The 25,997-nt window shown below is 42.7% G+C and overlaps 1 protein-coding gene and 1 long non-coding RNA gene across 3 annotated transcripts in view; one reads left to right on the top strand and one right to left on the bottom strand.

Moving 5' to 3' along the window:
* eri2 (ERI1 exoribonuclease family member 2) overlaps positions 1–6,351 on the bottom strand; it is a 13,459-nt gene extending 7,108 nt beyond the window's left edge. The window contains exons 1-4 of one of the 2 annotated variants that reach the window (XM_069906264.1): positions 6,203–6,351; positions 2,414–2,478; positions 1,417–1,500; positions 972–1,099 (exon numbers count right to left, since the gene is read on the bottom strand). In XM_069906264.1, the coding sequence (XP_069762365.1) occupies positions 972–1,099; positions 1,417–1,500; positions 2,414–2,478; positions 6,203–6,228 (303 nt within the window). In that variant the 5' untranslated portion in view covers positions 6,229–6,351. The remainder of the gene's footprint in view (positions 1–971; positions 1,100–1,416; positions 1,501–2,413; positions 2,479–6,202) is intronic. The other variant, XM_069906265.1, reaches the window with a different exon arrangement.
* LOC138747233 (uncharacterized) lies at positions 6,210–25,997 on the top strand. The gene is made up of 4 exons (XR_011347382.1): positions 6,210–6,415; positions 12,355–12,501; positions 21,746–21,874; positions 25,427–25,997. It is a non-coding gene; the product is annotated as an uncharacterized lncRNA (long non-coding RNA).

Genomic DNA, 25,997 nt, shown 5'->3' with positions numbered 1-25,997 from the left:
GGTGTAACCTTTCTGTGATTCTGCTAAAGTGGAGGGGGAGGACGTGGACATGTCCTCGGGCCTGCGCAAAGGAGCTTTTAGGTGGAGTGCAGTGTGCACAGTATTGGCCCCACCCTTTACACCCATGGTTCGTGTGCCGTGGCCAAGCAAGCTGGGACGTGGCAGCGAGGTCCTTGAGTCGTAGGTTTTATATCGGAGTGGCCTTCTCCTATGCTAAAGTGGTGACACGGTAACTGTTGCAGTTAGCTCAATGCTACAAAAGCGCCAGAAACCCAGCTTCGAATCTGCTACCAACTGCAAGGAGTTTCTATGCTTTCCCATGACCACATGAGTTTCCTCTGGGTGCTCAGTTTCCTCCCACCTTTAAAGATGTATAGGGTTAGGAGGTTAATTGATCACAGAAATGTATTTCGGCAGAGTGGGCCGGAAGGGCCTATTACCATGCTATATCTCTGAATAAGAATTTAATATTCCAATTGACTCTTACCGGGCAATGATGCAATTTCTCAAACCATTCAGCCAACCAGTCAGTCCAAATACAAGCCACCAAAATAATGAACTGATTAGGTTTTTTTTAAATTCAAATTCCCATAAATGACCTCTTTGCTGACCCAAGCTACTAAAGTTCATGGCCCACACTGAAGAAACACCAAGTTTTATTGGGCCAGACACCACTTTTAAAATCGTTCTATGCATCTCAGATAACATAACCAAGTATTGCACAAAAAAGTTAATACACAAACTGGAGAAACTCAGCAGGTCCTGCAGCATCCATTGCAGCCAAAGATGCATCACCAACATTTCGGCCCTGAGCCCTCAGTCAAGGCCTGAGTAAAAACCAGGCAGGTGCATGAATATAAAGGTGGGGAGAGGAGATAAGAAGGGGCAGGAGCACAGACCAACAACCAAGTGGCCACGAGGGGACGTGGTTAGGAGGGCAGGAGAGAAAAGATGAGAATTGAACACAATACCTGCTTAATGCCAGTTAGTTCCATGCAAAACTCCGATAGGATTGGATGTTCCTGAGGCTGAACATATTGGTGAAATTCAACTTCAATCTCTCCACTGGAAGTGTTGAGCAATACTGCAGGAAATTCAACTAGATTGCATAAAGAATGGAAGTAAATATTTTGCTCCAAATTTAAGCAAGCCTCATCAAAATCAGATACATTTAGTTAGCACAAAACTGACACAATTAATCACATTTTAATATGAAGCTTCAAAGGACAGGTAGCCAAACTTGGTCAGAGAAAGATTAAGAAACATCTAAAGGCATAGCCATCGACACTGGAGAAATTAAAATCACTGCAATTTTCTGCATTGAAAAATTTAAGAATTTAGAAACTCTAAAGAATTCTCCCCAACGTGCAAAGCCCCATGACAAGAGAATGGGTGTCTGTTTGGATATATACTCACTTATTTCTGGACGATAATGAGACCTGCCATTTTTCCAACAGGTGGACTCAAAATCAATGATAATTAGGTATGAAAAATACTGATCTGCAAAGAGCAAATAATTCCAGATTAGTGTGTGTAATCTACTATCTGATTTGCCCAGTATTCAGGGATCAGTTATATATCTGCAATATTAGTTTATAAAATGGAACAGCTTTCACCAATGGCAGTTCCTTTAAGTAGTTTGCATAGATACTTCCAATTGGCAAAAAAAGTCAAAATAATAATTTTATATTAAAAGAACTTTCAAATAACTGACATTGGCACAAGTTTTGTCTCCATCTTGCTAGCACAATCTATATGATCAAATTCAAAATTCAAATTCATGGACAAGTTGGACCAAAAGGACCTGTTCTGTGATTATGACTACATATAGAGAACAATACATATAGAACAAAAAAATTCTAAAACACATACATCATCAATTCCACTATTTTAAATTCCCTTGCCCTCAATTATATTATTTATGTACACATCATTCTTACAAAATTGTCATCAGCACACAATGCAGGTGGGGGAGAACAGAAAGCACCATGTTTCTGCAGGCCATTTCTATTTATAAATACACTCATGAACTTTTATTGCCAAAATTAAGAATATAATACACAAATTCAAAAGACAATTAAATCACATCTGCTCATCTCGATCTAGTTTTTCCCATCATATACTAACTGGTCTTCAATTTTGGATAAAAATGTTGAGAAACTCAGCAGGTCAATGTGCATTCTTAAAGGAAAAGGTACATTAACTTTAACCACTTTAGCAACATTTCAGACTCAGGGTGAGTGCTGGTGATGTATCTTTGCCATAAAGAACACTGTGTGACCTGGTGAGTTTCTCCAGCACTTTTATATGTTAAACTACAATCACAGCATCTGCAGACTTTCCTGTTTAACTTCAATTTAGGATTATGCTTTATCTGGACTTTCTACAACAGAATACACATTTCCACACTTACTAGACTTCGGATTTTTGTTGCCTTCAACAGACGTTGATGACTGTTTTCTTATTAAGCCAAGTTGCCTAGAGAAAATATAGTAAAAGATTACGTACTTGTACAAATAAAATTGGGGGGAAAGAGAGAAAAAAAGCGCCAAAGTGGTAGATTAATTTCAACAAATTTATAACTCAGGTTTTTACACATTTAAATGTTAATGCAATCATAATTTTACTCCAGGTGGGATTATAGAATATGATGCCATTGCCATTCCCTGCCATATGAACATTTCTTAGAGAGATATGGAATCACTTTGACAAAAGAAAGTAAACAATGAACATGAAGAGAACGGAGCATCTGGTACAGAACTTTCTCTTCCACAGTTCCAAGGATTGACACAGGACTAGTTAAACACAAAATTGGGCAATTAATCAATACCGGAAGACTGTCTCAGAAGGAAATAAAATTGTAAACAATTGAAAACATATAACGCTTTGAGCTGATAGTGACACTAGATAAGGCATATGGTTCTCAAAGTACAGGACAGCTTTTTAAGCACACAAAGGCAATTTCTAGATTTCTCATACTACCATTTAGTATTTTTTCCTCCAAGGAAATATCAAAACAAAAAATGTACAATGTACTTTGTATTTTTGTTCATCTTTGGTTCCATAGTAAATTCAACTTCAAAATTTTGTGTTTACCTCTTTCAAAATCTGAAAGAGGCAGGAACATTGCTCAACTCCAGTTGTCGATTCACAGTACACAAATGATGCTAAGATATTCATATTCAACCCCCAAGTCACTGTAGCGAGAGAATGCGCCTTGTATATAACATTCATTATCCAAGTCACTGAGGCACAACAGTTTGGGTCTTGCATCTAATATTCATGATACAAAAAGTACCAACCAGCTCCAGATCTACAACACAAGTCCAGAACCTACCTGACACTGAAAAACATGTACCAACTCCCATACATCAGCAGCCACCACTCAAAGCACATTTTCAATGTAGCAGCACAGCCTTTTTGTTCAAGCAAGATTATTTAATGATCAAAAATTCCACAAAATTGATGGTCGACCAGGCAGCAGGGATCCTTGTTTAAGACATGGATAACCAACAATAGGCAGCTCAAAGCACTAAAAAGATATCACCCAGAATATTTCTGCAAAACCCTCCAAATCCATTGGCAGGACAAATAAGCCAATTAGTCCCATTCACACTGGCACTTTATCTCAGTAAGTAACTGCCAATGTACAGGTTAAAGTGCCAATGTAACTTTCATGGATCACCCCAGGGTTGGACTGCCTGGGTAGGGTGAATCACCCCTAGGGTGATTTGACACCTGTGTACTGGTCAGTCCAATGTGAAAGGGATGGTGGGGGGTTCTCCTGGAACCAATTAGTGGAGGATAGGCACCCCTCTGCCATGAGATGCCTGGTGGTGAGTGTGATAGGGCACAGAGAACTGATTAACAGTAGTCCAGTGTGAACAGAAAAACAGCTTCTTTAACCAGTTCGTCAAATAGCCAATTTACTGGTAAGTCAGTGTGAAAAGGGCTTGTTGACATTTCCGAGGCCAACATCCCCTAGAGGCTTTAATGGGGAGGACATCTTGTTCACATGCTGGTCACCAGTGTTGAAACTGAAGCCCAACTAAAAGTACTGTCACAGCACAAGATGACAGCAATATGAGGCAGACAGAGGAAACAATGCAACAATACTCTCAAAGCTTGATTCAATAACATTAGCTGCAACAACTCAAACCAATGGCATTGAGAACCCTGTAACAAAGTGCCTTCAACCCAAAACATGGACCTTGCTTCTTTTTTCACATATGCTACCTGATCAACTGAGTATTTTCACCTTTATTTCTGATTTCCTTAATTTCTGATTTCCAGTAGCTACACACTTTTGATCGACATAGGATACCTCAGGTCCAGAACTCATCATAAATGACTAACTAGTCATCTAACCATCCCGTCGAGCTTCTACCCCACCTGTGGAAGAATATGCAAAACTTCAGCAGCCCAGGAAACGAAATGAAAGTTAATGGACGTTAATGAAGATCAAGATATTTGTTTAGCAACACAGATGATGTTGGGGAAACTCAGTGGGTCAGGCAGCAGCCACGGAAGGCAACAGATATTTCTTTCCCTTCTGCGTGTGTCCCTCACTCAGCACAAAGCATAAATCATTAAATCAAATATATTCCATATTTAATAAATAGTAACAATCTAACACTATTACCCTTGCACACTTCCAAAAGTGAGGAGCCAGGGTCACATCTCCACAAATCCAATCTATCCACAGGATGAGAACATCACTGGCAAGGAAACCTTTTTTGAATGGCGAGGCTTGCAAAACCCAACACTGCTAACCTGCTCCAATCACACAAAGACAGCCTTGCTAAGGACAGCAAAATCCTTCCCAAATGCAATCTAATGACCACTTTTTAAAAAAAAAACAATCCTGAATCTGAATAATCACCATCAGTTTTGTGCAAAAATAAATCTGGTCGAGGAACTCAGTAGCATCAGTTGGGAAAAGAAAATAACCTTTCTTCAAGAATGGCCAACTTGATGAAGGGCTCAAGCCCGAAACATTGGTTACGTACTTTGCTACGTCAAGTTGCTGAGTTTCTCAAGCTGTGGTGGTACACCACCGGCCTACTGCAGGGGGCAACCTCTGTACCTGCAGGAGTGTAAGGGGACAGGACAGCACCTGGCCGGCTGTCAATCAGTCGGCCTGAAGGGATCAAGCCCCACCCTGTCGGGTGTCAATCACCCTCTGGGATCTAAGCCTGCACCGGCCTCACTCAGAGTTGCTGCACCCACTGGCAGCCTGGCTCTGTGGAAGTCTTTGTGGTTTAAAGCCTGTTGTACAGTCTTTACCTTGTGCGTGTGTGTGTGTGTCTGATTCTAGCTAACAGCGCACCACACAGGCACTGCAATTTTTACTTCAACCACAGTGCCCACAGACTTTTGTGTTTTACTTCTGATGCTCATCGACCCATTGAGTGAGAGTCAACCGGCTCGCACTGGACCGGAAAGTGCTGAAGAAGCTCAGCAGGTCACACAGCATCTCCAGGGAGAGGAGGCAGGTCGCAAACCAACAATTCGGTCCTGGGCCCTTCATCAAGAAGCTATTCCAGCATATTATGGAGGGTCCGGCTCCCGATCCAAGCACCCGTTTTGTTGTGCAGACACCGTGGTTGAAGCAAAAACGCAAATGGTAGAGGGAGATACATGATGGCCAATGTTTCAACCTTGAGGGTCCAAACCCAAGCAACGCTTCGGCCTTTGGCAGGGGAAAGTGTTGGACTCCTGCCCAAAACCTTGGTTGCACCTGAGCTGCACCATTGGAGCTGCTGAGAGTCTCCAGCAATATGCTTTCACTGATCTGATGGCACTTCTGTCCTAGTTGCAGACACCTGCATCCCAGCCCAGCCTGGCATGGCATGGCATGGTCTGGTCTGGTCTGGCCCGGCCCGGCCCGGCCCAGCCCAGCCCAGCCCGTCCTGGTCTGGTCTGGCCCGCCCCACCCCGGCCCAGCCCAGCCCGTGCTGGTCTGGTCAGGCCCACCCCGGCCCGGCCCGTCCTGTCCTGTCCTGTCCTGTCCTGGTCCGGCCCAGCCCGTCCTGGTCTGGTCTGGCCCGCCCCACCCCGGCCCTGCCCGGCCCGTCCCGGTCTGGTCTGGTCTGGTCTGGCCTGGCCCGGCCCGGCCCGGCCCTTCGTCCGGGAGTTGAGGCCCAGCAGCGCATTGCCGGGCTTGACCACGCGGCCCCGGCGCGCTGGACGCCGCACGTACTCGGCCAGTTGCTTCGTGTTCATCATGCACTTCAGCCGCAGGGCGGAAACGCTGGGAACCGACCCCCTCCCTTCACTCTGGGTGAGGGCGACGCTGGGATTTCAAACCGCCGCCCGCCGTGACGTCACCGTGGCCGCGCTCGGCGGTGATTCGTTGATGACTGGGAGAGGCAGGAGGCGGGACGTCAGGCGGTGACGTAACCGGGGAGCCAGGGTGAGTGTGAGGGGCTGGGTGGCTTGGCGCGCGGCTTCGTTGGGGAGGGAGTGTGTGCAGGGAGGGAGTGGAGGGAGAGGGAGGGTGGAGGGAGGTGTGCAAGGGGGGTGTGTGCAGGGAGGGGGGAGTAGAGGGAGGTGTGCAAGGGGGGTGCAGGGAGGGGGGAGTAGAGGGAGGTGTGCAAGGGGGGTGCAGGGAGGGGGGGAGTGTGCAGGGAGGGGGAGTGTGCAGGGAGAGGGGGGGTGTGCAGGGAGAGGGGGGTATACAGGGAAAGGGGGGGTGTGCAGGGAAGGGGGGTGTGCAGGGAAGGGGGGGTGTGCAGGGAGAGGTTTGTGAATGGGGAGGAGGGGGTACACAGGGAGGGGGTTGTGCGCAGGGAGAAGGGGAAAGCTGAGGGAAGGGGAGTGCACTGGGGGTGCACCTAGCCCTCACCTAGCCCAACACCTAGCCCTCACCCAGCTGGAAAACAAAGACTCATATGTTCAAATACTGTTTATTGACTTCAGCTCGGCCCTCAACACAATCATACATCAATAGTTGAACCTACTGGGTCTAAACCCGTCCCTCTGCAATTGGATTCTAGACTTGCTGTCGGGGAGACTTCAGGCATTCCAGATCGGAAACTGCACCTCCAAGACCGTCATGCTGAGCTCAGTGGGGGGCCCAGGGCTAAATACTTGGTCCACTGTTGTTCACTCTCCTAACCCACAACTGTGCAGTTAAACGCAGCTCGAACCACATCATCAAGTTTGCTGACAACACAAACATGTGGGCCTGATTAGTAAGAATGAGGAGTGAGTAGTGGACTGGTGCAGAGCCAACAACCTGTATCTGAATGTTTAAAAAAAAAAGATGGTTTTCAACCTCAACAGGCCACTCCGCTGACCATTGATGGCTCCACAGTTGAGGTCGTCAGGAGGATCAAATTCCTGGGGGTGCATTAATGCACCTGGTGGAGAATGTTACCTGGTCCCTTAACATCAGCTCCATATCCAAGAAAGCCCTGCGAAGGCTGAGGAAAGTTCATCTCCCACTCTCATCCTCACTACGTTCTACAGAGGATGTATCGAGAGTATCCTGTGCAACTGCATCATCTCCTGGTTTGGAAGTTGTGCCACCTTGGAGAGCAAAACACTGCAGAGGATAGTGAAGTCAGAGGAAAAGGCTTCCCTTCCTCCCATGAGGGACATCTACAATGCTTGATATAGGCAAAAGGCAATAAGCATTGTGAAGGACTCCCCATACCCCCTCAAGTAAACTGATCACCCTTCTGCCATCTAGTACGAACTACTGCAGCACCAGGACCCATACAACTAGATTGGGCAACAGTTTTTCCAGGCCATCAGATTCCTGAATTCTCTGCATAGAGGACCTTGGTACTGGGATTCTTACAATATACATCTTAATATTTTAATGTGTTTAACTTTAATCTTAACTTATATTTTTGTAAATATGCTCCGTGATCGTGGAGAAATGCTAACACGTCTTTATTGTGTGAGCGTGGTATGAATGACAAATAAAGGTGACTTGACTTGAGAGTGTATGAGTGGGGGGGGGTGGGGAGTTGTGAAGGGAGGAGGAGTGAGGGGTTTAATCCGAGAGGGGAGTATTCAGGTTGGTTTTTTGAAGAGACATTGCTGACTGTACCACTTCATTACTCTCTCTTGCATGGGTACCAGTGTTTAAGGTTCCTGTTATTGTCATGTAATACAAACGTAAGAATGTATTTCAACTTTGGTCTGCTGTCGGGCAAATAAAAAGTCACAATGAGCATTGCCCGGCACCCCTAATGATGAAGAGAATCCCTTCAGAGTCAACAACTGTCCGTAGGTTCACCTCCAGCACTCCTGGAGCCTCTGCAGTCACACAGACTCGTGTTCAAACCATTGGAAGCCATTGACCTGAAAATTACATCTCTCTATCTTGCCGGTAATTAAAAGGAGCAAAATCCATTTTTAAAACCTCGTGACTTGAAAGAAGAGTCACAAAACTGGAAATGAGGCTAAGACCAATCAGACATGATCATATTGAAGGGCTGAGTGGCCAAATCTTTCTCCTATCACTGGCTCGGGGTGTGTGGGAATCAATTTTCTCCATTACTGTGGACTTGTAGGACCTGCTGAGATTTCAGCATCTGAAGAACCTGGTGTCTGATTTGCAGCTTATTCTGTTTTTATTTTAGATTTCCAGATTTTCTTTAACTTTTCCCTCTTCCTGAATGGGGAAACCAGATAACCGTCTTACAATCTACCTGGCAGGTCAGCAATTGTTGGGTTTCTCATCTTGGTTGATTGGATGCTGATTGACCCCCTGAGTTCCTCCAGCAGTTTGGATTTTTTTTTGCTCCAAATTTCAACATCTGAAGCCTCATGTCTTTGCCCTCATCCCCAGTTCCCCGATGTTGGTGTTCTGGCCCTCGCTCCTCCTGCTGATATTCGAGGATCGGATGCACACAGTCTTCCAGGCTGGGAATATGATTCAAATGGAAGTAAAACACGAAAGCCTGCAGACACTGTGATTGAAGTAAAAACACAATGCTGGAGGTACTCAGCACATCCAACCGTTTATATAGCAAAGATAAAGATACATAACCAACATTTCAGGACTGAGCCCTTAATCAAGTGGTCTCCCAGTCCCAACATTTCACTTGCGTATCTGCGGGAGTCATTATTACATCCGGTACTCCTGCTGTGGCCTTCTCTACGTCGGAGAAACTGGACACAGACTCGGAGATCGCTTCACTGAGCACCTTTGTCCACATCAATGACAGGGATCTCCCAGTGTTCAACCATTTCAATTCTACACCCCACACCTGTGCTGACATGTCTGTCCATGGCCATATACCTAATTTTCTATCTTACCACTCTCCAGCCAGATGGATGTTCTGCCAGATCATTCCCCATTCTTCCTCTCTTCCCTATCCCTCTGTCTCATTTCCTCTTCCTCTCCACCCCCGTCCCTCTCCATTCACAGATCCATCCCCCCTCCCCTTGTTTGGTGATGTGCCCCTCCCTCCCCTGTAGGCACTTGGCTACATTTTGCTCGTACCTCGATGAAGGGCTTAAGCCTGAACTATGGTTATGTATCTATCTTTGTCAAATCAAGTACACTATTTGACCTGCTGAGTTTCTCCAGCATTGTATTTTACTTTAATAAAATTCAAATGTCTGCAGAGGACGAAAATCTGAAGTAAAACAGAAAACATTCAGCAGGTGAGGCAGCATCTGTTAAAAGAGAAACAGAGTTAACATTTCAGGTCAGGTTTTGGCAAAGGGTCAAAGTGATGATAAAAAACACGTTTGGAGAGATAAATCGCTAGGAAAGGATCGGAAGGATGTGGACCAAATGCAAGCAAGTACAAGCCCAGAATGCCAAGTTGAACAGCATGGATCAGATGGGCTGAAGGGCCTGTTCTGTGCCATATGACTGACTCTAAAGCCATTGGTATTAGAGTAATAGAACCACAAATGTACTTAAAAATGCCAGGTTATTTCAGTAATTTCAAGTAACAGTAAAGCATATCAGTATCAGAAATTTTAATATTAGTATTGCCCAAAAATAGTGTAATTTTATAAAAACTGGGAAATAGTTTCTGATAATTAAACTTAACATTCAGCGAAATTGTCAGAAAAGTTTTGATTAAAGCTTATGATGTTAAAAATCACCCACAGAATCTCCATTGGGAATGAGGAGACTTAAAGAGGGAGAGAGATCAGCTTATTAAATGGTGTAACAACAACCACCTTGCGCTCGATGCCAGCAAAATCGAGATGATTGTGGACTTCAGGAGGAAGTTTGGAAAACAACCCAGTCCTCATTGAGAGCTCAGTAATGGAGAGGGTTAAGAACTTCAAATTCCTGGATGTTAACATCTCTGAGGATCTGTCCTGTTGTCTCCACGTTGATGCAATCACAAACAAGGCTCGCCAGAGATTTGGTATGTCACCGAAGACTCTCGTAAACCTCTACAGGTGGACCATTCTGGCTGGTTGCATCACTACCTGGTATGGAGGTGCCAACTCTCAGGACAAGAATAAACTCCAGAGGGTCATTAATGGCCTGTGACATAGCAGGCACCAGAGTTCACTCCATCAAGGACATGGTGTCTTAAAAAAGCAGCCTCTTTCCACAAGGACCCCACCATCCAGGCCATGCCCTTTTCACTCTGCTACCATTGGGAAAAAGGTACAGGAGCCTAAAGACGAGCACTGAACGGCTCAAGAACAGCTTCAGCCATCAGAATCCTGAAGCAAAGACACTGACTTACGTTTCATGCACTACTTTTCTTATCGTAATGTTGTTAGATGGTTATAACATGTACATTTGCACAGAATTTCATGACAATAAATTCTGATTCTGACATCAATACAATCTTCAGAAGCTACAAAATTCTTTTATGCTACAGCTACACTGGTTTGTAAAATGTACAAACAATACATATAAATTAAATTAACACATCATGAGGGAAAAAATGGTAATCAATATAAAGATAGATATATATTCACAATTGCAGTAGTGCAAAAATGTGCTAATTCAGTAGTGCAGACAGATTTTTAATGGTTGGTGTAGTGTTACGGAGTAATGTTTTTGTCTGAAGACTGAAGTAAAGATATATTTAATATCTCCACAGTAATCCCCTCCACCCCACATCATCCTCAGTGTTTCTCAACGTTACATGAATAAATTTAAATTCAGACATACAGCACGGTAACAGGCCCTTCCGGCCCACGAGCCTGTGCCACCCAATTAACCCACAAGTCCCATGCATTTTGACGGGTGGAAGGAACCCAGAACGCCTGGAGGAAACCCACACACAACATGGAGAGCGTACAAACTCCTTACAGACAACGCTGATTTGAACCAGAGTCATTGGCGCTTTGATGGCATGGTGCTAGCCGTGCCACGTGTTCTCTTAATCTTAAAAATGCAGACCATAATGTAAGTGTCCTGTTTTACTTGATCAAAGAATTATACAGCACAAAAGTGAGGCTGGTTAGAGAGCACAAGTGTGTATAGATCATTCAAGCAATGTGGAGTTTGTTATGTTTTCTCCATTATCAGAACTCCTTTGCAAGAAGTCATGCTATTGATTGGCTAGAATAATTTTAACCAACTGCGAATTGCAATTTATAACAACTTGGGTGACCCCAGCATTCTCTGTTCTGGTCCGACGACTGTCAAGGTGTTCCACAGACACAACTGCTGCTAACATTGTGCTTCAAGTATTGCTCAGGACAAGAAAAAACTCCAGAGCATTGTTCATTTGGCCTGTGACATCACAGGCACTGGTCTTCATTCCTTCGAGGACATCTACTTGACGCAGTGTCTTAAGAAAGCAACCTGTATCCTCAAGTAACTGTACCATCCAGGCCATGCCATCTTCACTCTGCTACCATCGGGAAAAAAGTACAGGAGCCTGAAAACGACCACTCAGCAGCACAAGGACAGCTTCTTCCCCTCTGCCGTCAGATTCCTGAAGGCACAATGAACTATAGGCACTGCATTACTTCGTCTGTTTCTTTTTCTTACACTATTTTTACTTATTCTGTAAGGTGGTTTATATAAATGTTTGCATTCTAATGCTGCCCTAAAGCAATGAATTTTGTGACATGTTCATGACAATAAATTTTGATTCTGCTTATACCATAAAATGTCTCTAAGTGAAATCTGCTCTTCCAGAACCTTCATGTGTAGCTGCTTAAAACTGTCACGTTTTTGTTGAACTCTATGTCATTGCATTTGGCAGCAGATGCTGGGAGACTGATAGCTTTGTTAAATAAATTTGAGGGAATGTCGTCGATTTGATAAGCTCAGTTTTCACAAAACAACTCCACTGGATAAAAAGACGGGGCTTTTTTTCTTTGTATATCTTTATTTTCAGAGCACAGTTTGTTTTCATCTGTTATGAATAAAGAATTCAGCAAACACTTTGCTTACAGATAGCAGAGAGCAGAGCCTGGAAAATTTCCAAGCTTGGCAGCCAATGGGAGATGATATCATACCACAGCCTGAAACCAGAAGTCAGGGGAAAAGGTCAAGCAAGCTGAGCACAAGTTGCAGAAGGATGGATGGATGCACCATGACAAGTTAGTTCATGACATTTATCAATTCTAATAGCATTCACACTTTTGTTACTTTCTTCTGAGAACCTCATCAGCTTTCCAGGTCACATGACATTGCAAAGCCTAGTACGATTTCATATTGTTTTCCTGTGTTTAATTCTATTACCTCTGCATGAATATACCACCTAATGGGAAAGCGTGGTCCTCAATTCATTGGTCTCAGCTCTGAGAGGAGGAACTTTGGATAATACATTTCTGCTAAACCCATTCTTTCACCAACACAAGTCTCTTCTGTTACTTCCAAATACAGTAAAAAACCCCGGTCCGATATCCACCACTTATGGGGATTGGTAGATGCCGGATAAGTGAATTTCTGGTTGCTTGAGGTTGCGTGCTGTGTGATTGGTGAACAAACCACTAGGGTGTGCCAATTTGAAACTTCCACATTTTTGCCTCTTTATTTACCATGATTTTTTGTTTGCTGGTTGCTTGAATTCAAGATAACGGAGGTTTACTGTAAATGTTGGATCATTTTTAAACAAGGTGAAAAGAAATGCAAATTCTTCAGTGCAGACTACTCACTGGTTAGCCCTCAAAAACAGACCATCTCATTTCTTTTGGATAGCTACCTGCCCTAACATTGGTCGGGGAGGGGGGGGGGTGGAAACGACAAAATGCAACCTCTCAGCATTTATTATTCATTTAGCATATATTAGTTTTTAATATGACAAGTTCTTATATGAAAATTATTTATTATATCCTGTTTGGCAGATTCAGTAATTCCCTGAGCAGCAGTACCAAGAATTCCATGTCTTGGGCTCAGCTGATAGAATGTGCACTTTGAACCCATGGGTAAACTGAACATGTTCTTTCTTCCAAAGTCCAAAGATCTTAGATATTGGTTGCCAAGGGCCAATAATACCTTGAAATTGTACAGAGTTATGATTGGATTTTAACCAGATAAAGCTACCCATGAGAGAACTAATGACATTGTTTTTGTTTGGCTAATTATCTAACCAGAACCATTATAGTGATAAAAGACTGATGCAATGTCCTCTGGGGGCTTCATGGACAAAATCCCAAACAGAATCTTGTCCATCCAGGTCAGTTGTCGAAGCTGAACTTCTGCCAATTTACTTAATTGTGCATCTAATTACTGAATCTGCCAAATAGGATTTCTAATCATTTATTGTCAGAAACATGATCCTGTTACTTTGTCCCCCATCATCTCCCAGTAGAATAGATATTTTGCATCTTAAAAACTAATAAATGCTGACAGGTTGCATTTTGGGTTTTTTTAGCTTTGGTGCTTAATAATAAACAGTGGTGGTATTAATTAATTACATTTAAAATCTAACAGGAACATTGTGTTCTAATTAGAAATTATAATTTAATATTTCAACAAAATATCTGTTTTATTTTATTAGTCTTTATAAGGGGCGGCAAGGTTAACGCAACACTGTTACAGCGCCAGTGACTTAGGTTCGTATCCAGCGCTGTCTGCTACCTGTAAGGAGGTTGTATGTTCTCCTGCGTTGATTTCCTCCAGGTGCTTCAGTTTCCTCCCACCATTCAAAGCATACTGGGAGTTGTAGGCCAACTGGATGTAATTGGGCAGCTTGGGCTTGTGGGCCCAAATGGCCTGTATGTCTAAATTATTTAAGAAATTATTTTATTGCTATTTCTGCCACATTAATACTAGAAAGCAATGTTTGAGTAAGAACAGTGAGGGAAAGAGTGTATTGTACCCAACATTATTGACACTATGGCTTGAAAAAGATCTAAATACCTTGGCTGCTATATGTTCATTCTATTTGGTTGATATTTGTGATGGATGTACCTGCATTGATTATTAATGACATAAAAATATATTAATGAAATTTGAGAAGATAAATGGGCATATTATTCAATGTGGATGCAGTTTTGTTGAGACAAAAGCTTATATCTCAAGGCAAATGTTTGACTTCAGTAAAAAAACTTGTCTTCTTATGGAATGATACATAAAAGTCTGCAGTGATTGCAGTAAAGACACAGAAATGCTGGAGGAACTCAGCAGGTCACACAGCGCCCATAGGAGGTAAAGATTTATTTACAATGTTTCAGGCCCCAGCCCTTCTTCAAGGTACCAATAGGCCCAAAACATTGGTGATATATCTTTACCTCCTATGGGTGCTGTGTGACCTGCTGAGTTCCTCCAGTATTTCTTGTGTTCTCATGTTTTTCTTTGGCTTGGCTTCGCGGACGAAGATTTATGGAGGGGGTGAATGTCCACGTCAGCTGCAGGCTTGTTTGTGGCTGACAAGTCCGATGCGGGACAGGCAGACGCGGTTGCAAGGGAAAATTGGTGGGTTGGGGTTGGGTGTTGGGTTTTTCCTCCTTTGTCTTTTGTCAGTGAGGTGGGCTCTGCAGTCTTCTTCAAAGGAGGTTGCTGCCCGCCGAACTGTGAGGTGCGAAGATGCACGGTTTGAGGTGATATCAGCCCACTGGCGGTGGTCAATGTGGCAGGCACCAAGAGATTTCTTTAGGCAGTCCTTGTACCTCTTCTTTGGTCCACCTCTGTCACGGTGGCCAGTGGAGAGCTCGCCATATAACAAGATCTTGGGAAGGCGATGGTCCTCCATTCTGGAGACGTGACCCACCCAGCGCAGCTGGATGTTCAACAGCGTGGATTCGATGCTGTCGGCCTCTGCCATCTCGAGTACTTCGACGTTAGGGATGTAAGCGCTCCAATGAACGTTGAGGATGGAGCGGAGACAACGCTGGTGGAAGCGTTCTAGGAGCCGTAGGTCTGTAATTTTTTCCCTCTAGTTTGCTGAAACAAGTGTATCTAAGTGATCAATAGGTAATACTGATAGGAACAAAGAAAGCTGTGAAGCTTGGCATAAAATTAAATGTAAAACCAACAAGGAGGTAAAGAATGTGAAGCCATATTTGTTCCAATTTCTGCGCACAAGAAAAGTTCATTCCATCCATCATAATTAGCCAAGATATATTGGCTCTCGACATGGAAACAAGGAACAAATTAAACCCTCTACAATTCGTTGAAGCGGTCAAAGAATTGCTGAAGGAACTCAGTAGGTCAGAACGCATCCATCGATCAAAATGGTCAATCATTGTTTTTAGTCTAAGCCCTTGATCAACATTAGATTTTTAAAATCACATATATAAAGGAGGAATGAAACTGGGGGAATGGCCCAGAGGTGATAGGACAGAAGATGTGAGAGGAGGAAAGACAGAAAGAGGAAGAGATCATTAGGAAGAGGGTGGAAGAGAAAAGTTTGAGGGGAAAAATGAGTACAGAAGTAGGTGAAGAAGAGATGGAAACAGAGAAATTAGGTGGAGGTGACATAAAATTAGGAAACATTGTTAATGCCATTAGATTTAAGGCAGTCCTCCAGTTTATACTTAGCCTCACCCTAACAATGATGAGCCTGAGGACAGACATGTAATTGTGGAAATGGTTGGGGGGGGAGTTAAAATAGTTGACTCTTGGGAGCTCAAGTTTAAATTTTTCTTCGCTTTGAGCCTTCATTCATACCACTGGCACGATTAACATTCAGCTAGGACAGAATTAGGATTTATTGTTACGAACAGGTTTAGGGTTAGGGTTAGGTGTTTTGTGGCAGAATCATAGGGTAAACATACATGTAACCATCTTTTGACATAACTATAAAAGATAAAATAATATTAACAATAAAATTGCATGAAAAGTAAGGCAGTGTCTTTGATTCATTGATCATTCAGGAATCTGATGGCAGTGGGAAAGAAGCTGTCCTTGTGCCGCTGAGTGCTCGACTTCAGGGTCCTGTATCTTTTCCCCGATGGTAGCAGAGTGAAGTGGGCATGGCCTGGGTGGTGGGGGTCTTTGAGGATAGAGGCTGCTTTTTTTAAGACACTGCTTCATGTAGACGTCCTCGATGGGGTGAAGTCTGGTGCCTGTGATGTTGCAGGAGAAGTTAACATCCCTCTGGAATTTATTCTTGTCCTGAGAGTTGGCACCTCCATACCAGGCAGTGATGCAACCAGCCAGAGTGCTCTCCCCAGTGCACCTGTAGAAGTTTTCGGAATCTTCGGTGACCTACCAAATCTCCTCAGACACCTCACAAAGTATAGCCGCTGGAGAGCCTTCTTTGTGATTGCAACAACGTGGACACTCCAGGACAGATGCTCAGAGATGTTGACACCGAGGAATTTGAAGTTCTTTACCCTCTACTGAGCCCTCAATGAGTTCCCCTGACTTCCTCCTGAAGTACATAATCATCTTGGTTTTGCTGGCACTGAGCGCAAAGTTGTTGTTGTTACACCATTCAGTGAGCTGATCTACCTCCCTCCTGTTCGCTTCCTCATTTCTGTTTGTGATTCTGCCGAGAATTGTGGTGTCGTCAGCAAACTCGTAGATGGCATTGGAATTGTGCCTGTATAATTTATACCTTTCCATTCAAAAACAAAGCATTTCTTATGTAAAAATAAGTTTTGCATAATGTTTTATAGTCACATTTTTGTGGCATTGCATAATCATCTTGGGCATGTTCTATACTGAGAGTAAAAGGGGTTAAAAGGAAGGAGGGGCTAATAGACCAAGCCAGGAACTAGAATTGAAGAAGAGAATGGAAAGCAATGATTGGAACAGGAGAGGTTGATGACCAGATGACCTCAAAGAAGAGAACCAAGATATCAGAGATATGTAGGCAGAGTTGGGAAGAGGAAAGCACTAAACCACCCCAGTGTGGAAGCTGAAAAACTCAATGTCAGGAGGGCAAAATAGCAATCCTTATACAAATATACATTCTGTGGGATGGGAGAAACTTGATTAGGGAAATATACACTGTTTTCCAAGCGAAGTAATCAAAAGGGTTCCAAGCAACTAGCCTGAGTCCAGAGAACTGGTGCTGAGTGAATGTTTCTTTGATTAGATAGATTGCTAAATTGCCATTCCGTTAATTTGACGGATGCTATTAGTTTGTTTTTATGTTGCATTTAGTTTACTGTTTCCTCATCTTGTGAAGCCCTGCGTAGCAGACCTACAAACCGCGACTCAGGAAACTGCAGATGTAGGAATCGGGATCAAAGCACAATCTGCTGGAAGAACTCAATGGGCTGGTGGTGTCAGTGGAAGAAAAATAATTGTTGACGTTTCAGATCTTGAAGGATTCTAACTTGAAATATGATACTTCTTTTTCTCTCACTAATGATACTCAATCCACTGAGTGCCTCCAACACATTGTTTTTTCCATCTATAAAATGAAACAATTATGGCAAGGAAACTTCCCTCAGAAATGAAGCCAATTGAAATCTTTAGTGAAGGGTTGCCTTTTCATATAGTTTTTCACATTAATGTAGAGCAAAGTTGAGATGATCACAATCTGTCTCAAACATTGGACTAGATTGTGATCATCCATCAGAAGATTTTACTCCTTGCTAATAAAAAAAAATTTAAGATGTAACACTTTGTCTCTGAACATACATGGAATATGTTTTCTGCAGGTTGTTCAGTATACTCAGGCCAACATCCCAGCAACTGCCTTAAGTGTAATTCACTTCGCATCTTATGTGGACTAGATTTGAAAATGATCTATATATGAAAGTCAACATAAGACAACTGCATGAAAGGGTATGACAGACAGAAATAGCAGTGCAGTCATTGTTTAGTAGTAGAAATCCATCAGACCACTTTTTGAGAAATTATGTGCATAAACATATCAGTCAATTATGAGAAATAATTTGTCTATTAAATAGTGAATGGAGTGACTTTCTTATAATTTACATCCTTTCTTTATTCACAAGACTTCCAGAATCAAATATATAGAGCCAGATGGTCTAATCTGGCTATGAACAGCAATATGCTTTCACTATTGAACCTCAAGAGGCCACTCCAGCTTTCAATTATGTTATTAGCAAAGTAAGTAGATGTTAAAGTGATCTTCATCATCCCAGTACAGAAAAGATTTATTGGCTGCTTGCATGATTTTAATAACATTTTTAATAAAAGTTGTGTGTGGGATTTGTTTTCCCCTCATTGGAAGTCAGGCCCTTTCCCCTCATTGGAAGTCTGGGTCTTTCCCCTCATTGGAAGTCTGGGCCTTTCCCCTCATTGGAAGTCTGGGCCTTTCCCCCCCATTGGCAGTCTGGGCTTTTCCCCTCATTGGAAGTCTGGGCCTTTCCCCTCATTGGAAGTCTGGGCCTTTCCCCTCATTGGAAGTCTGGGCCTTTCCCCTCATTGGAAGTCTGGGTCTTTCCCCTCATTGGCAGTGGCAGTATGGGCCTCTTTATTTCAGCTTTGTAATGATACTTCTCCCACAACACTATCGGGAAGAGAATTCCGGTGTATTGATATATGGGAACAAAGGTATGACAATATTGGGTGTTAATTGGCAATGATGCCATCCCACTGGCTCTCCTGTCTGACTCAGTGTTCAATGTATCAAGGAATGGGGATACTGTCCAATTAATTCAATGCACTATTATAACCTACACCACAGATTGTACCTTCTGCATTCACAATAGAAATAGATAAATATAATTAATTGCCAACCCATTGTGGCTACAAATAAAAGTTCATGATTATATGTCATCTGATTGTAACAGTACAACTTGACAAAACAGTGTTCTCTGGTCCATCGTACATTCACACATACAGACAAATAATACAGATTCACAAAACTTATATGCATGTCTTATATACATATATTAAACATTAATATTATTAAAATTATAATAGAGTCATGGGGAGTTGTTTTAGTCATTCAGCAGTCTCACTGCCCATGGGAAGAAGCTGTTCTTTCGCCTGTTGGATCTGGCTCTAATACTTTACATCTCTTTCCCATCAGGAGTCGCTGAAAGATCCTGTGTGCGGAGTGGTAGGAGTCCTTACAGATTTTGCAAGCTCTCTTAAAACAATGATCCCAGTAAATCTCATTGATATTGGGGGTAGGGGGGGTGGTGGTGGAGGGAGATTTCAGTAATCTTCTATGGTGCTCTTATGGTCCTGTGATAGACCTCTGATCCGATGCTTTGCAAAAACCGTACCACACTGTGATGCAGCTGGCCAGGACACTCTTGATAGAGCTCCTGTAGAAACTTGACAGGATGGTGGCCTTGCCCACTTCAGTCTTCTCGGGAAGTTCAGTCGCTGTTGTGCCTTCCTGGCAAGTGAGGAGGTGTTATGTATCCACAATCGGAGTTCTGAAGTGGACTACAATGAACTACTGATCACTACTGGAGCAACTTGTTTCATTTACAATAGACACACAGGATGACAGCAAGTTCCTCTTCCAACACCATCCTGACATAAATTATATTGACATGCCTTCATCATCACTGATAGGAAGAAGTGAAACACTTTCCCTGAAGCACTGTGGGAGTATGATGTGGAAAAACATAAGAAATGAAGGGCAGGAGTTACTCGTGTAGTACTTTGAGCCAACTCCACCATCCATTAAAGTCATTCTAAACTGATGGTTGGCCTCGTATCCACTTTCTTTCTCAATACCAATGACACTTATTCATAATATTTTCAGATTTCTCTGCAGTTGAAACAGAAGTTGGTGGAGATGTGCATTGTGTATGTTGGGCCGATCTGTAAGGACTTTGGAATCTGAAGAGTCAGGCAAAGCCAGGATTTATTGTCCATCCCCAATTGACAATCATTTGGAATGCCCTCTGGTATTGTAGCAAATACCAGAGTATGTAGGTTTAAGGTGAGTGGAGGAACATTCAGGAGAGATGTCAGGGCTAAGTCTTTTACTCAGGAAGTGGTAAGTGTCTCGAATGCTTTGCTGGGGTTAGTGGTGGAGGCTGGTACAATGAGAGCATTCAAAATACTCAGGCACATGGAGAAAATCATAGGTATGAATTAGGATAAGATTAGATTGTTGACTAGGCTTCCATATGTCGGCACAATATCATGGGCTGGGGGCCTGTACTGTGCTGTAATGTTCTCTGTTCTAAAATAGTGGTGGTGAGCTGCCACCCAGAATCGCTGAAGTCATTATGGTGAAGGTACTCCCAACACACTATTAGATCAGGACATGGACCATGCAATGATGAAAGATCTGTGATGTAATTCAAAGTTTGGATATGGTGCGAGTTGAAGGGGAAAGTACAGGTAATGCTTTTGTTCACTGCATGCCCTTGTTCTTGGTTGAGATCATGTGCTTGAGAAGTGCTGTTGAAATATGTAGGGCAAGTCATTGCAATGCATTTTAATGTTCTGGTTATGTGGGAACTTGCTGTGCATAAAATGTTACCATATTATCTATTTTACAGCACTTACTGTGTTTCTTTGACCATAATGTCATTTTGAATATCTTGAAGCTGTATAGGTATTCCTTTACCTCAAAGAATATTATTGAATGTTTTAGCTTTTAACTGATTTTTAAAAATGGAAAAATACCCCTAAGTCCTGCTTTGGACAAAATAATCTTTGTTTCACTGGTAAGAGCATAAGTTGAAGCATGAGGAGTTCATTGAGCCCTTGGTGGCTCATCTGCCATTTGATAAGATTATGGCTGATCTTCTACCCTCAAGGCACTTTCTTGTACTTATCCATTGGTTTCCTTAATAGACCTTTTTTTAGATGTTTTGAATTTACTCAATGACTGAGTCTTTACAGATCTGTTGAGTGGTGAATTTTGAATATTGGCCACCTTCTGGATGAAGATGCAGTAAAACCTCCAGTATCCAGCACCTAAGGGAATTGGTCAATGGTATGTCTAGGGTATTTGCCAGTTGCATGGATTGGCTAGTTGCTTGAGGCTGCTGGTTGCTTGAATTCCAGATAACAGGGGTTTTACTGTATTTCTTCTTAGTTCTGTCCAGAAAGGCTAGCTTATTTATATTGAAATTGTGATCCCTGGTTCTTGACTCCAAGACAGGAGATCTATCTACATCTGCATTTACTGTGTCACCTCTCATTCACCAGAAGAACTTTACTGATTGAGAAGTTGATGATGGATGTTAAATGCTAATTTTGTCATCAAATCCAAAATTCTTGGTAGGCAAGTTAACATTGTGATTGTCATTTGTTCAGAAGTAAATCACAAAATTCTGTAGACACCGCGGATGAAGTAAAAAACTCACGATGCTGGAGAAGTTCAACAGGTCAAACAGTGTCCTTTATGTAGCAAAGATAAAGATACATCACCGATGTTCCAGGCTTGAGCCCTTCATCAAAGTATTTGATGACATTTGTTCAGAGATCACTGCCTTTCATCAAAGAAGCTTCCTTGACACGTCTTATCTATTTTCCATTTTCAAATTTCTCTTACAGATGAAACAAAAATTGTCAGACGTGTTTGCTGGGCCGGTCTGTAAGGATTTCCGTTGAAAGTCTGTTGAAAGAGCATTCAGAAATTGTGGTTCCATCAATTCCTTCAGCGTTGCCATGGAAACATACAAGGTACATACAGTAATTAAAGCAAGAGTAGCCTCTTGTGCATTAGTAATTCATGTAATAATTGTAGCCAATATATTAAACTAAAGGATTGCTTGGATTAAAATATCTGTCGCTTAGACATTAATCTTCTCTCAAGAACTACAGTTTATAAGTACTTAGATGTTAATGCAATTGCCTGGCAATGACAGATGGTCACATGAATATTGGCCACCTGCCTTGGAACAGATCAAAGGGGGCAGTCTTTGACAGTGTGTTGCTGCAGTCCACTGAATGTAATAATTGACTGAGTCTCTATTGTCCTTGAAGGAAAATAATTCCAAAGATTCATCACCTTCTTAATCAAGAAATTTGTCCTCATTGTTCATTTCTTACTTTGAATTATGGTCTCCTAGTTCTGGAGACTTTAGCCAAGGGATACAAACTCTCCAGATTGACCTTGGAGAGCCCTAATATGTATTTTGTATATGCCATAATTAGTATCTCATGAACAAGTCTAGTAAATCTTCACATTATTTCCCCCAGAGATATGGTATGTTATGTAGGACTAGATGTTAATATCCATTATTGCACTCCTGAGACTTGCTGCCTGGATTCTACAGCAAAGCCATGTGAGTGGTGGCATCTTCTGGGTTATCAAGTTCTCCTTCCTCAGTGTTTCGCTGATAGACCCACGACACCTCCGGAGGGTTCAGCAGTGAATTCCGGCATCCCAGCCTCACATCCTAGATGCCGTTCACTCTCTCAGGGGCCCAGATAGAATCCTTTCTCCTCATCCAGAGACACTGACTATCCTTTTCAACAGCTCTGGAGAGATCTTTGACTGCTTGTCGGTGTATCTTTCATCACACTCCCAACTTCTGGAGTAGCCTTGATGTCAACGTGGCTACAAATCCTCTGCAGCCCTGCAGCCTACTTCAACCGGTCGGACCCTTGCCTTCCAGCCATGTTGCTGCACATCAGCTGCAAGCTCAGCGTTCCTCAGTTTCTTGCGCTTATAGGCCTTCTCCACTTCATCCTCCCAGGGCATTGTAAGTTCAATGATGTAAATGAGATGGAGTGAGGCCGACCACAGCTCAAGGTCTGCTAAAAGTCTGAAACTGGTTTCCATGATTTCATTTTGGAACCAGAGCCTCTGGTCTAAGTCTGCTGCCATCTTCCAATCATGTGCTCCATCTAACTTCCTGGAGTCTAATCTTGACATGGCGATTCTGGCTTAACCCTCAACTTCCCGGACAAATGCTGTTAATGGCCAGTGGGATGAAGGGGGAGGGAGAGCATTGACACCCATCTGCCAATTTTCCAGCACTGCTACAAGGCACCATAGCACCTGGTTGTGATGCCAGATGTTTCGGCCTTGAATGAGGCTGGTCTTGCAGCCCATCAAGATATGTTTTAGTGTCAGGCAGAGGGAGCATGTACGGTCCTCTCCACATCACTGGCTAGGATTCATGGCCGATGGCAAGACGTTGTCTGAGCCATGATAGTAAAGTTCGCTCTGTCTCCATCTCCCACAGCTCTTTCCAGGAGATCTTCCTTTTCTCCACCACCTCCCATCTTGTCCATTGCCCTTGCCTTGCCTGAGCAACAGCCTTTGCATAGCTTGCTGCCTCCTCCTGCCGACATATCTCCTCCGTCACAAACCTCTGTTTCTGAGATGGAGCTGCCTTGTTCCAGGCTGATGTACTTGCCCCAAGACCAAAACCGTTCCTCCCTTGCTGCACTCCCCCCACGATATCCCTATGCTTGAACATTTCCTTCCATTATCCAGGATGACGGCAACTTGAGCTACAAATGGATCACTCACCTCTGTTAACATCATCTCCAGTCTTACCTTTGCGCACTGAAAGACTGGAAATGGGTAGCTCTAGGACTCCTTTGCCTAAAGCCCTATGCTGCTAAGGCTCCTGGGAAGACCAAGTCACTTCCTTATGTATGAGTTGATCAGTCTTTCCAGCTTTTCCATGTTCGAGACTGGAACTTCATACAGGGTTAATGACCACATGAGGTGTGGAAAGAACCCAAAATGCGTACACCAGAGCTTCAACTTGCCAGGTAGTGTGGTTCTGTTGATGCTCTTAAGTCCACAGCATCCTTCCTGAGCTGATGTACCTGCTCTGTAAAGCCATTTGTAGGCAAATAGACCCAAATTGTACACAGTACTCCAGTTGTGGTCTCACGAGTGCTTATATAATTGTAATAAGGATCCTTACCCTTGTCTTCAAATCCACTTCTAATAAAGACCAACATGGCTTTCACCTTCATAATTGTATGCTAGCTTTGAATGAGATAAACAAGGACAACAAGTTTCTTATAAATATTGTTTCCCAGTCTGATAATGAGTTTATTGTCATATGCATTGAACAATGTACATATGTACAAAAATTTTTGTTGCAGCCAAACAGGTATTTCATAAGAAAAAAACTATAGTGGTATATGATAAATTACAAAAAGAATAAATACAAAATATAGATAATAAATATTCACGGTAACTCGTCTCTTATCATCAGGAAATACTTGTGAGTTGCAAGAAATATGGACCGGCTATTTGCATCCTCCTTGCAGCTCAGACTTTGTTTCAAACCATCAATAAACTTAGAAATATTACATTTAGTCCTCTCAGCAAAATTAATCATTAATATTTTAAACAGTTGGAGTCTAAGGGCTGACCCAGTGGAACCCCAAAGATCAGTCTGAGAGGAACCTGTTTTCTAGCAATATTGACCAATTCTCAACCCACACTATTATACTGTCGTTAATTCCATGTGCTTGAATCTTGTTCACCATCCTCCTGTGTGGAACCTTATTGGAAGATGCCCGAAAAATCCAGTGCTCCACATCCACTGGTTTCCCATCATCTATCAGATATATCGTCAAAGCATTCAAGCATGAAAGGAGAAATGGAAATGAGGGGAGGGGTGTTGGTGATTGGGAAGCAAAAGAAAAATGGGATTACTGTAGATGGGTGTCAATAAATCTATTTGACTTTGCTCAATCATATTATTTGCAAAGTGTTTTGATATCACATTTTTTTGTTTGTAGCGTTTTCCCTAATGCTGTTGGTTGCTAACAGGTCCATGTTTCCTGTTTTCTAACTCTCTCCTTTCTAAAATAGTGAATTCACATTTACCACTCTCCAATCTGCAGGAATCATATCAGAAACGTTAGTATTTTAGAAGGCATTAGACATATTTATTAATTATGTTTTTTACACAGCCACTTCATTCTAGGACATTTTCTCCTTTTTCCCGAAAAAGCACGGAGACGGAATTGGGTGGGGTGTGGGGTCGTTCCAGTCCTGTCTTTTTTCCTTAAAAGGACCTACTAAAATTCCCAGAATGCCTGCAGTCTAAACTGTACTTCTGGCATTCCGGGACCAATTCGGGTAATGATGTGTATTGGGAGCCGTAATTCTTTCTAGTGCATTGTGTACTGTAAAATTTTTTTAGTGTTGCCTGCTCTCTAATCCCATTCTTCTTTTGCATCTGGATCATCATCACCCCCCTCTCCTCATTTCCATTTCTCCTTTCACCTGCCTGCACTTGGGAACATTTATAGTAGCCAATTTACCGACCTACCTACCAGCAGAACTTCAGGATTTCGGAAGAAACTGAAGCACCAGAACACGCCCACGGGTAGGGCATGAAAACTCTACACTGTGAGCACCCAAGTCTCTGAGGCAGTACCAGCACCAACCACTGCACCAAGATCCCACTGCCCTTGCGAGTTTTTTTGTATCCTCTGTGAAATCAGACCTGAAGAATTGTTTAATTGTTCTGCCGCTGTCTGCCATAAATTATCTTGTCTCCCAGCTGTAACAAACCCATGCTTGTCTCATTAATCTTTTCCTTTGTACCTTCTGACAGATGCTTTTAAAGTCTGATTTCTTTTGTTTCTTGTCAGTTGATGCCTTGTTCTCTATTTTCCTCTTGTTTGTTGTTGTTCATCATTTGCTGAATAGTGGAAAGTTCTCAGGGCTGCAGTGGAATCGTAAACATTTTCCTTAAATATAATATGGTTGGAAAACTTTTCCTGGTTTATTTTCATGCCTTAAAATATTTCTGTACTTGTTGCTAATGCTGTATTTTCACTTTGTGATCATTATTGACTGTCAGCTGACATGCTGTCT

The sequence above is a fragment of the Narcine bancroftii genome, chromosome 12 (assembly GCF_036971445.1).
Source record: "Narcine bancroftii isolate sNarBan1 chromosome 12, sNarBan1.hap1, whole genome shotgun sequence".
Lineage (NCBI taxonomy): Eukaryota > Metazoa > Chordata > Chondrichthyes > Torpediniformes > Narcinidae > Narcine > Narcine bancroftii.
This window is presented reverse-complemented; position numbering and strand designations above follow the sequence as displayed.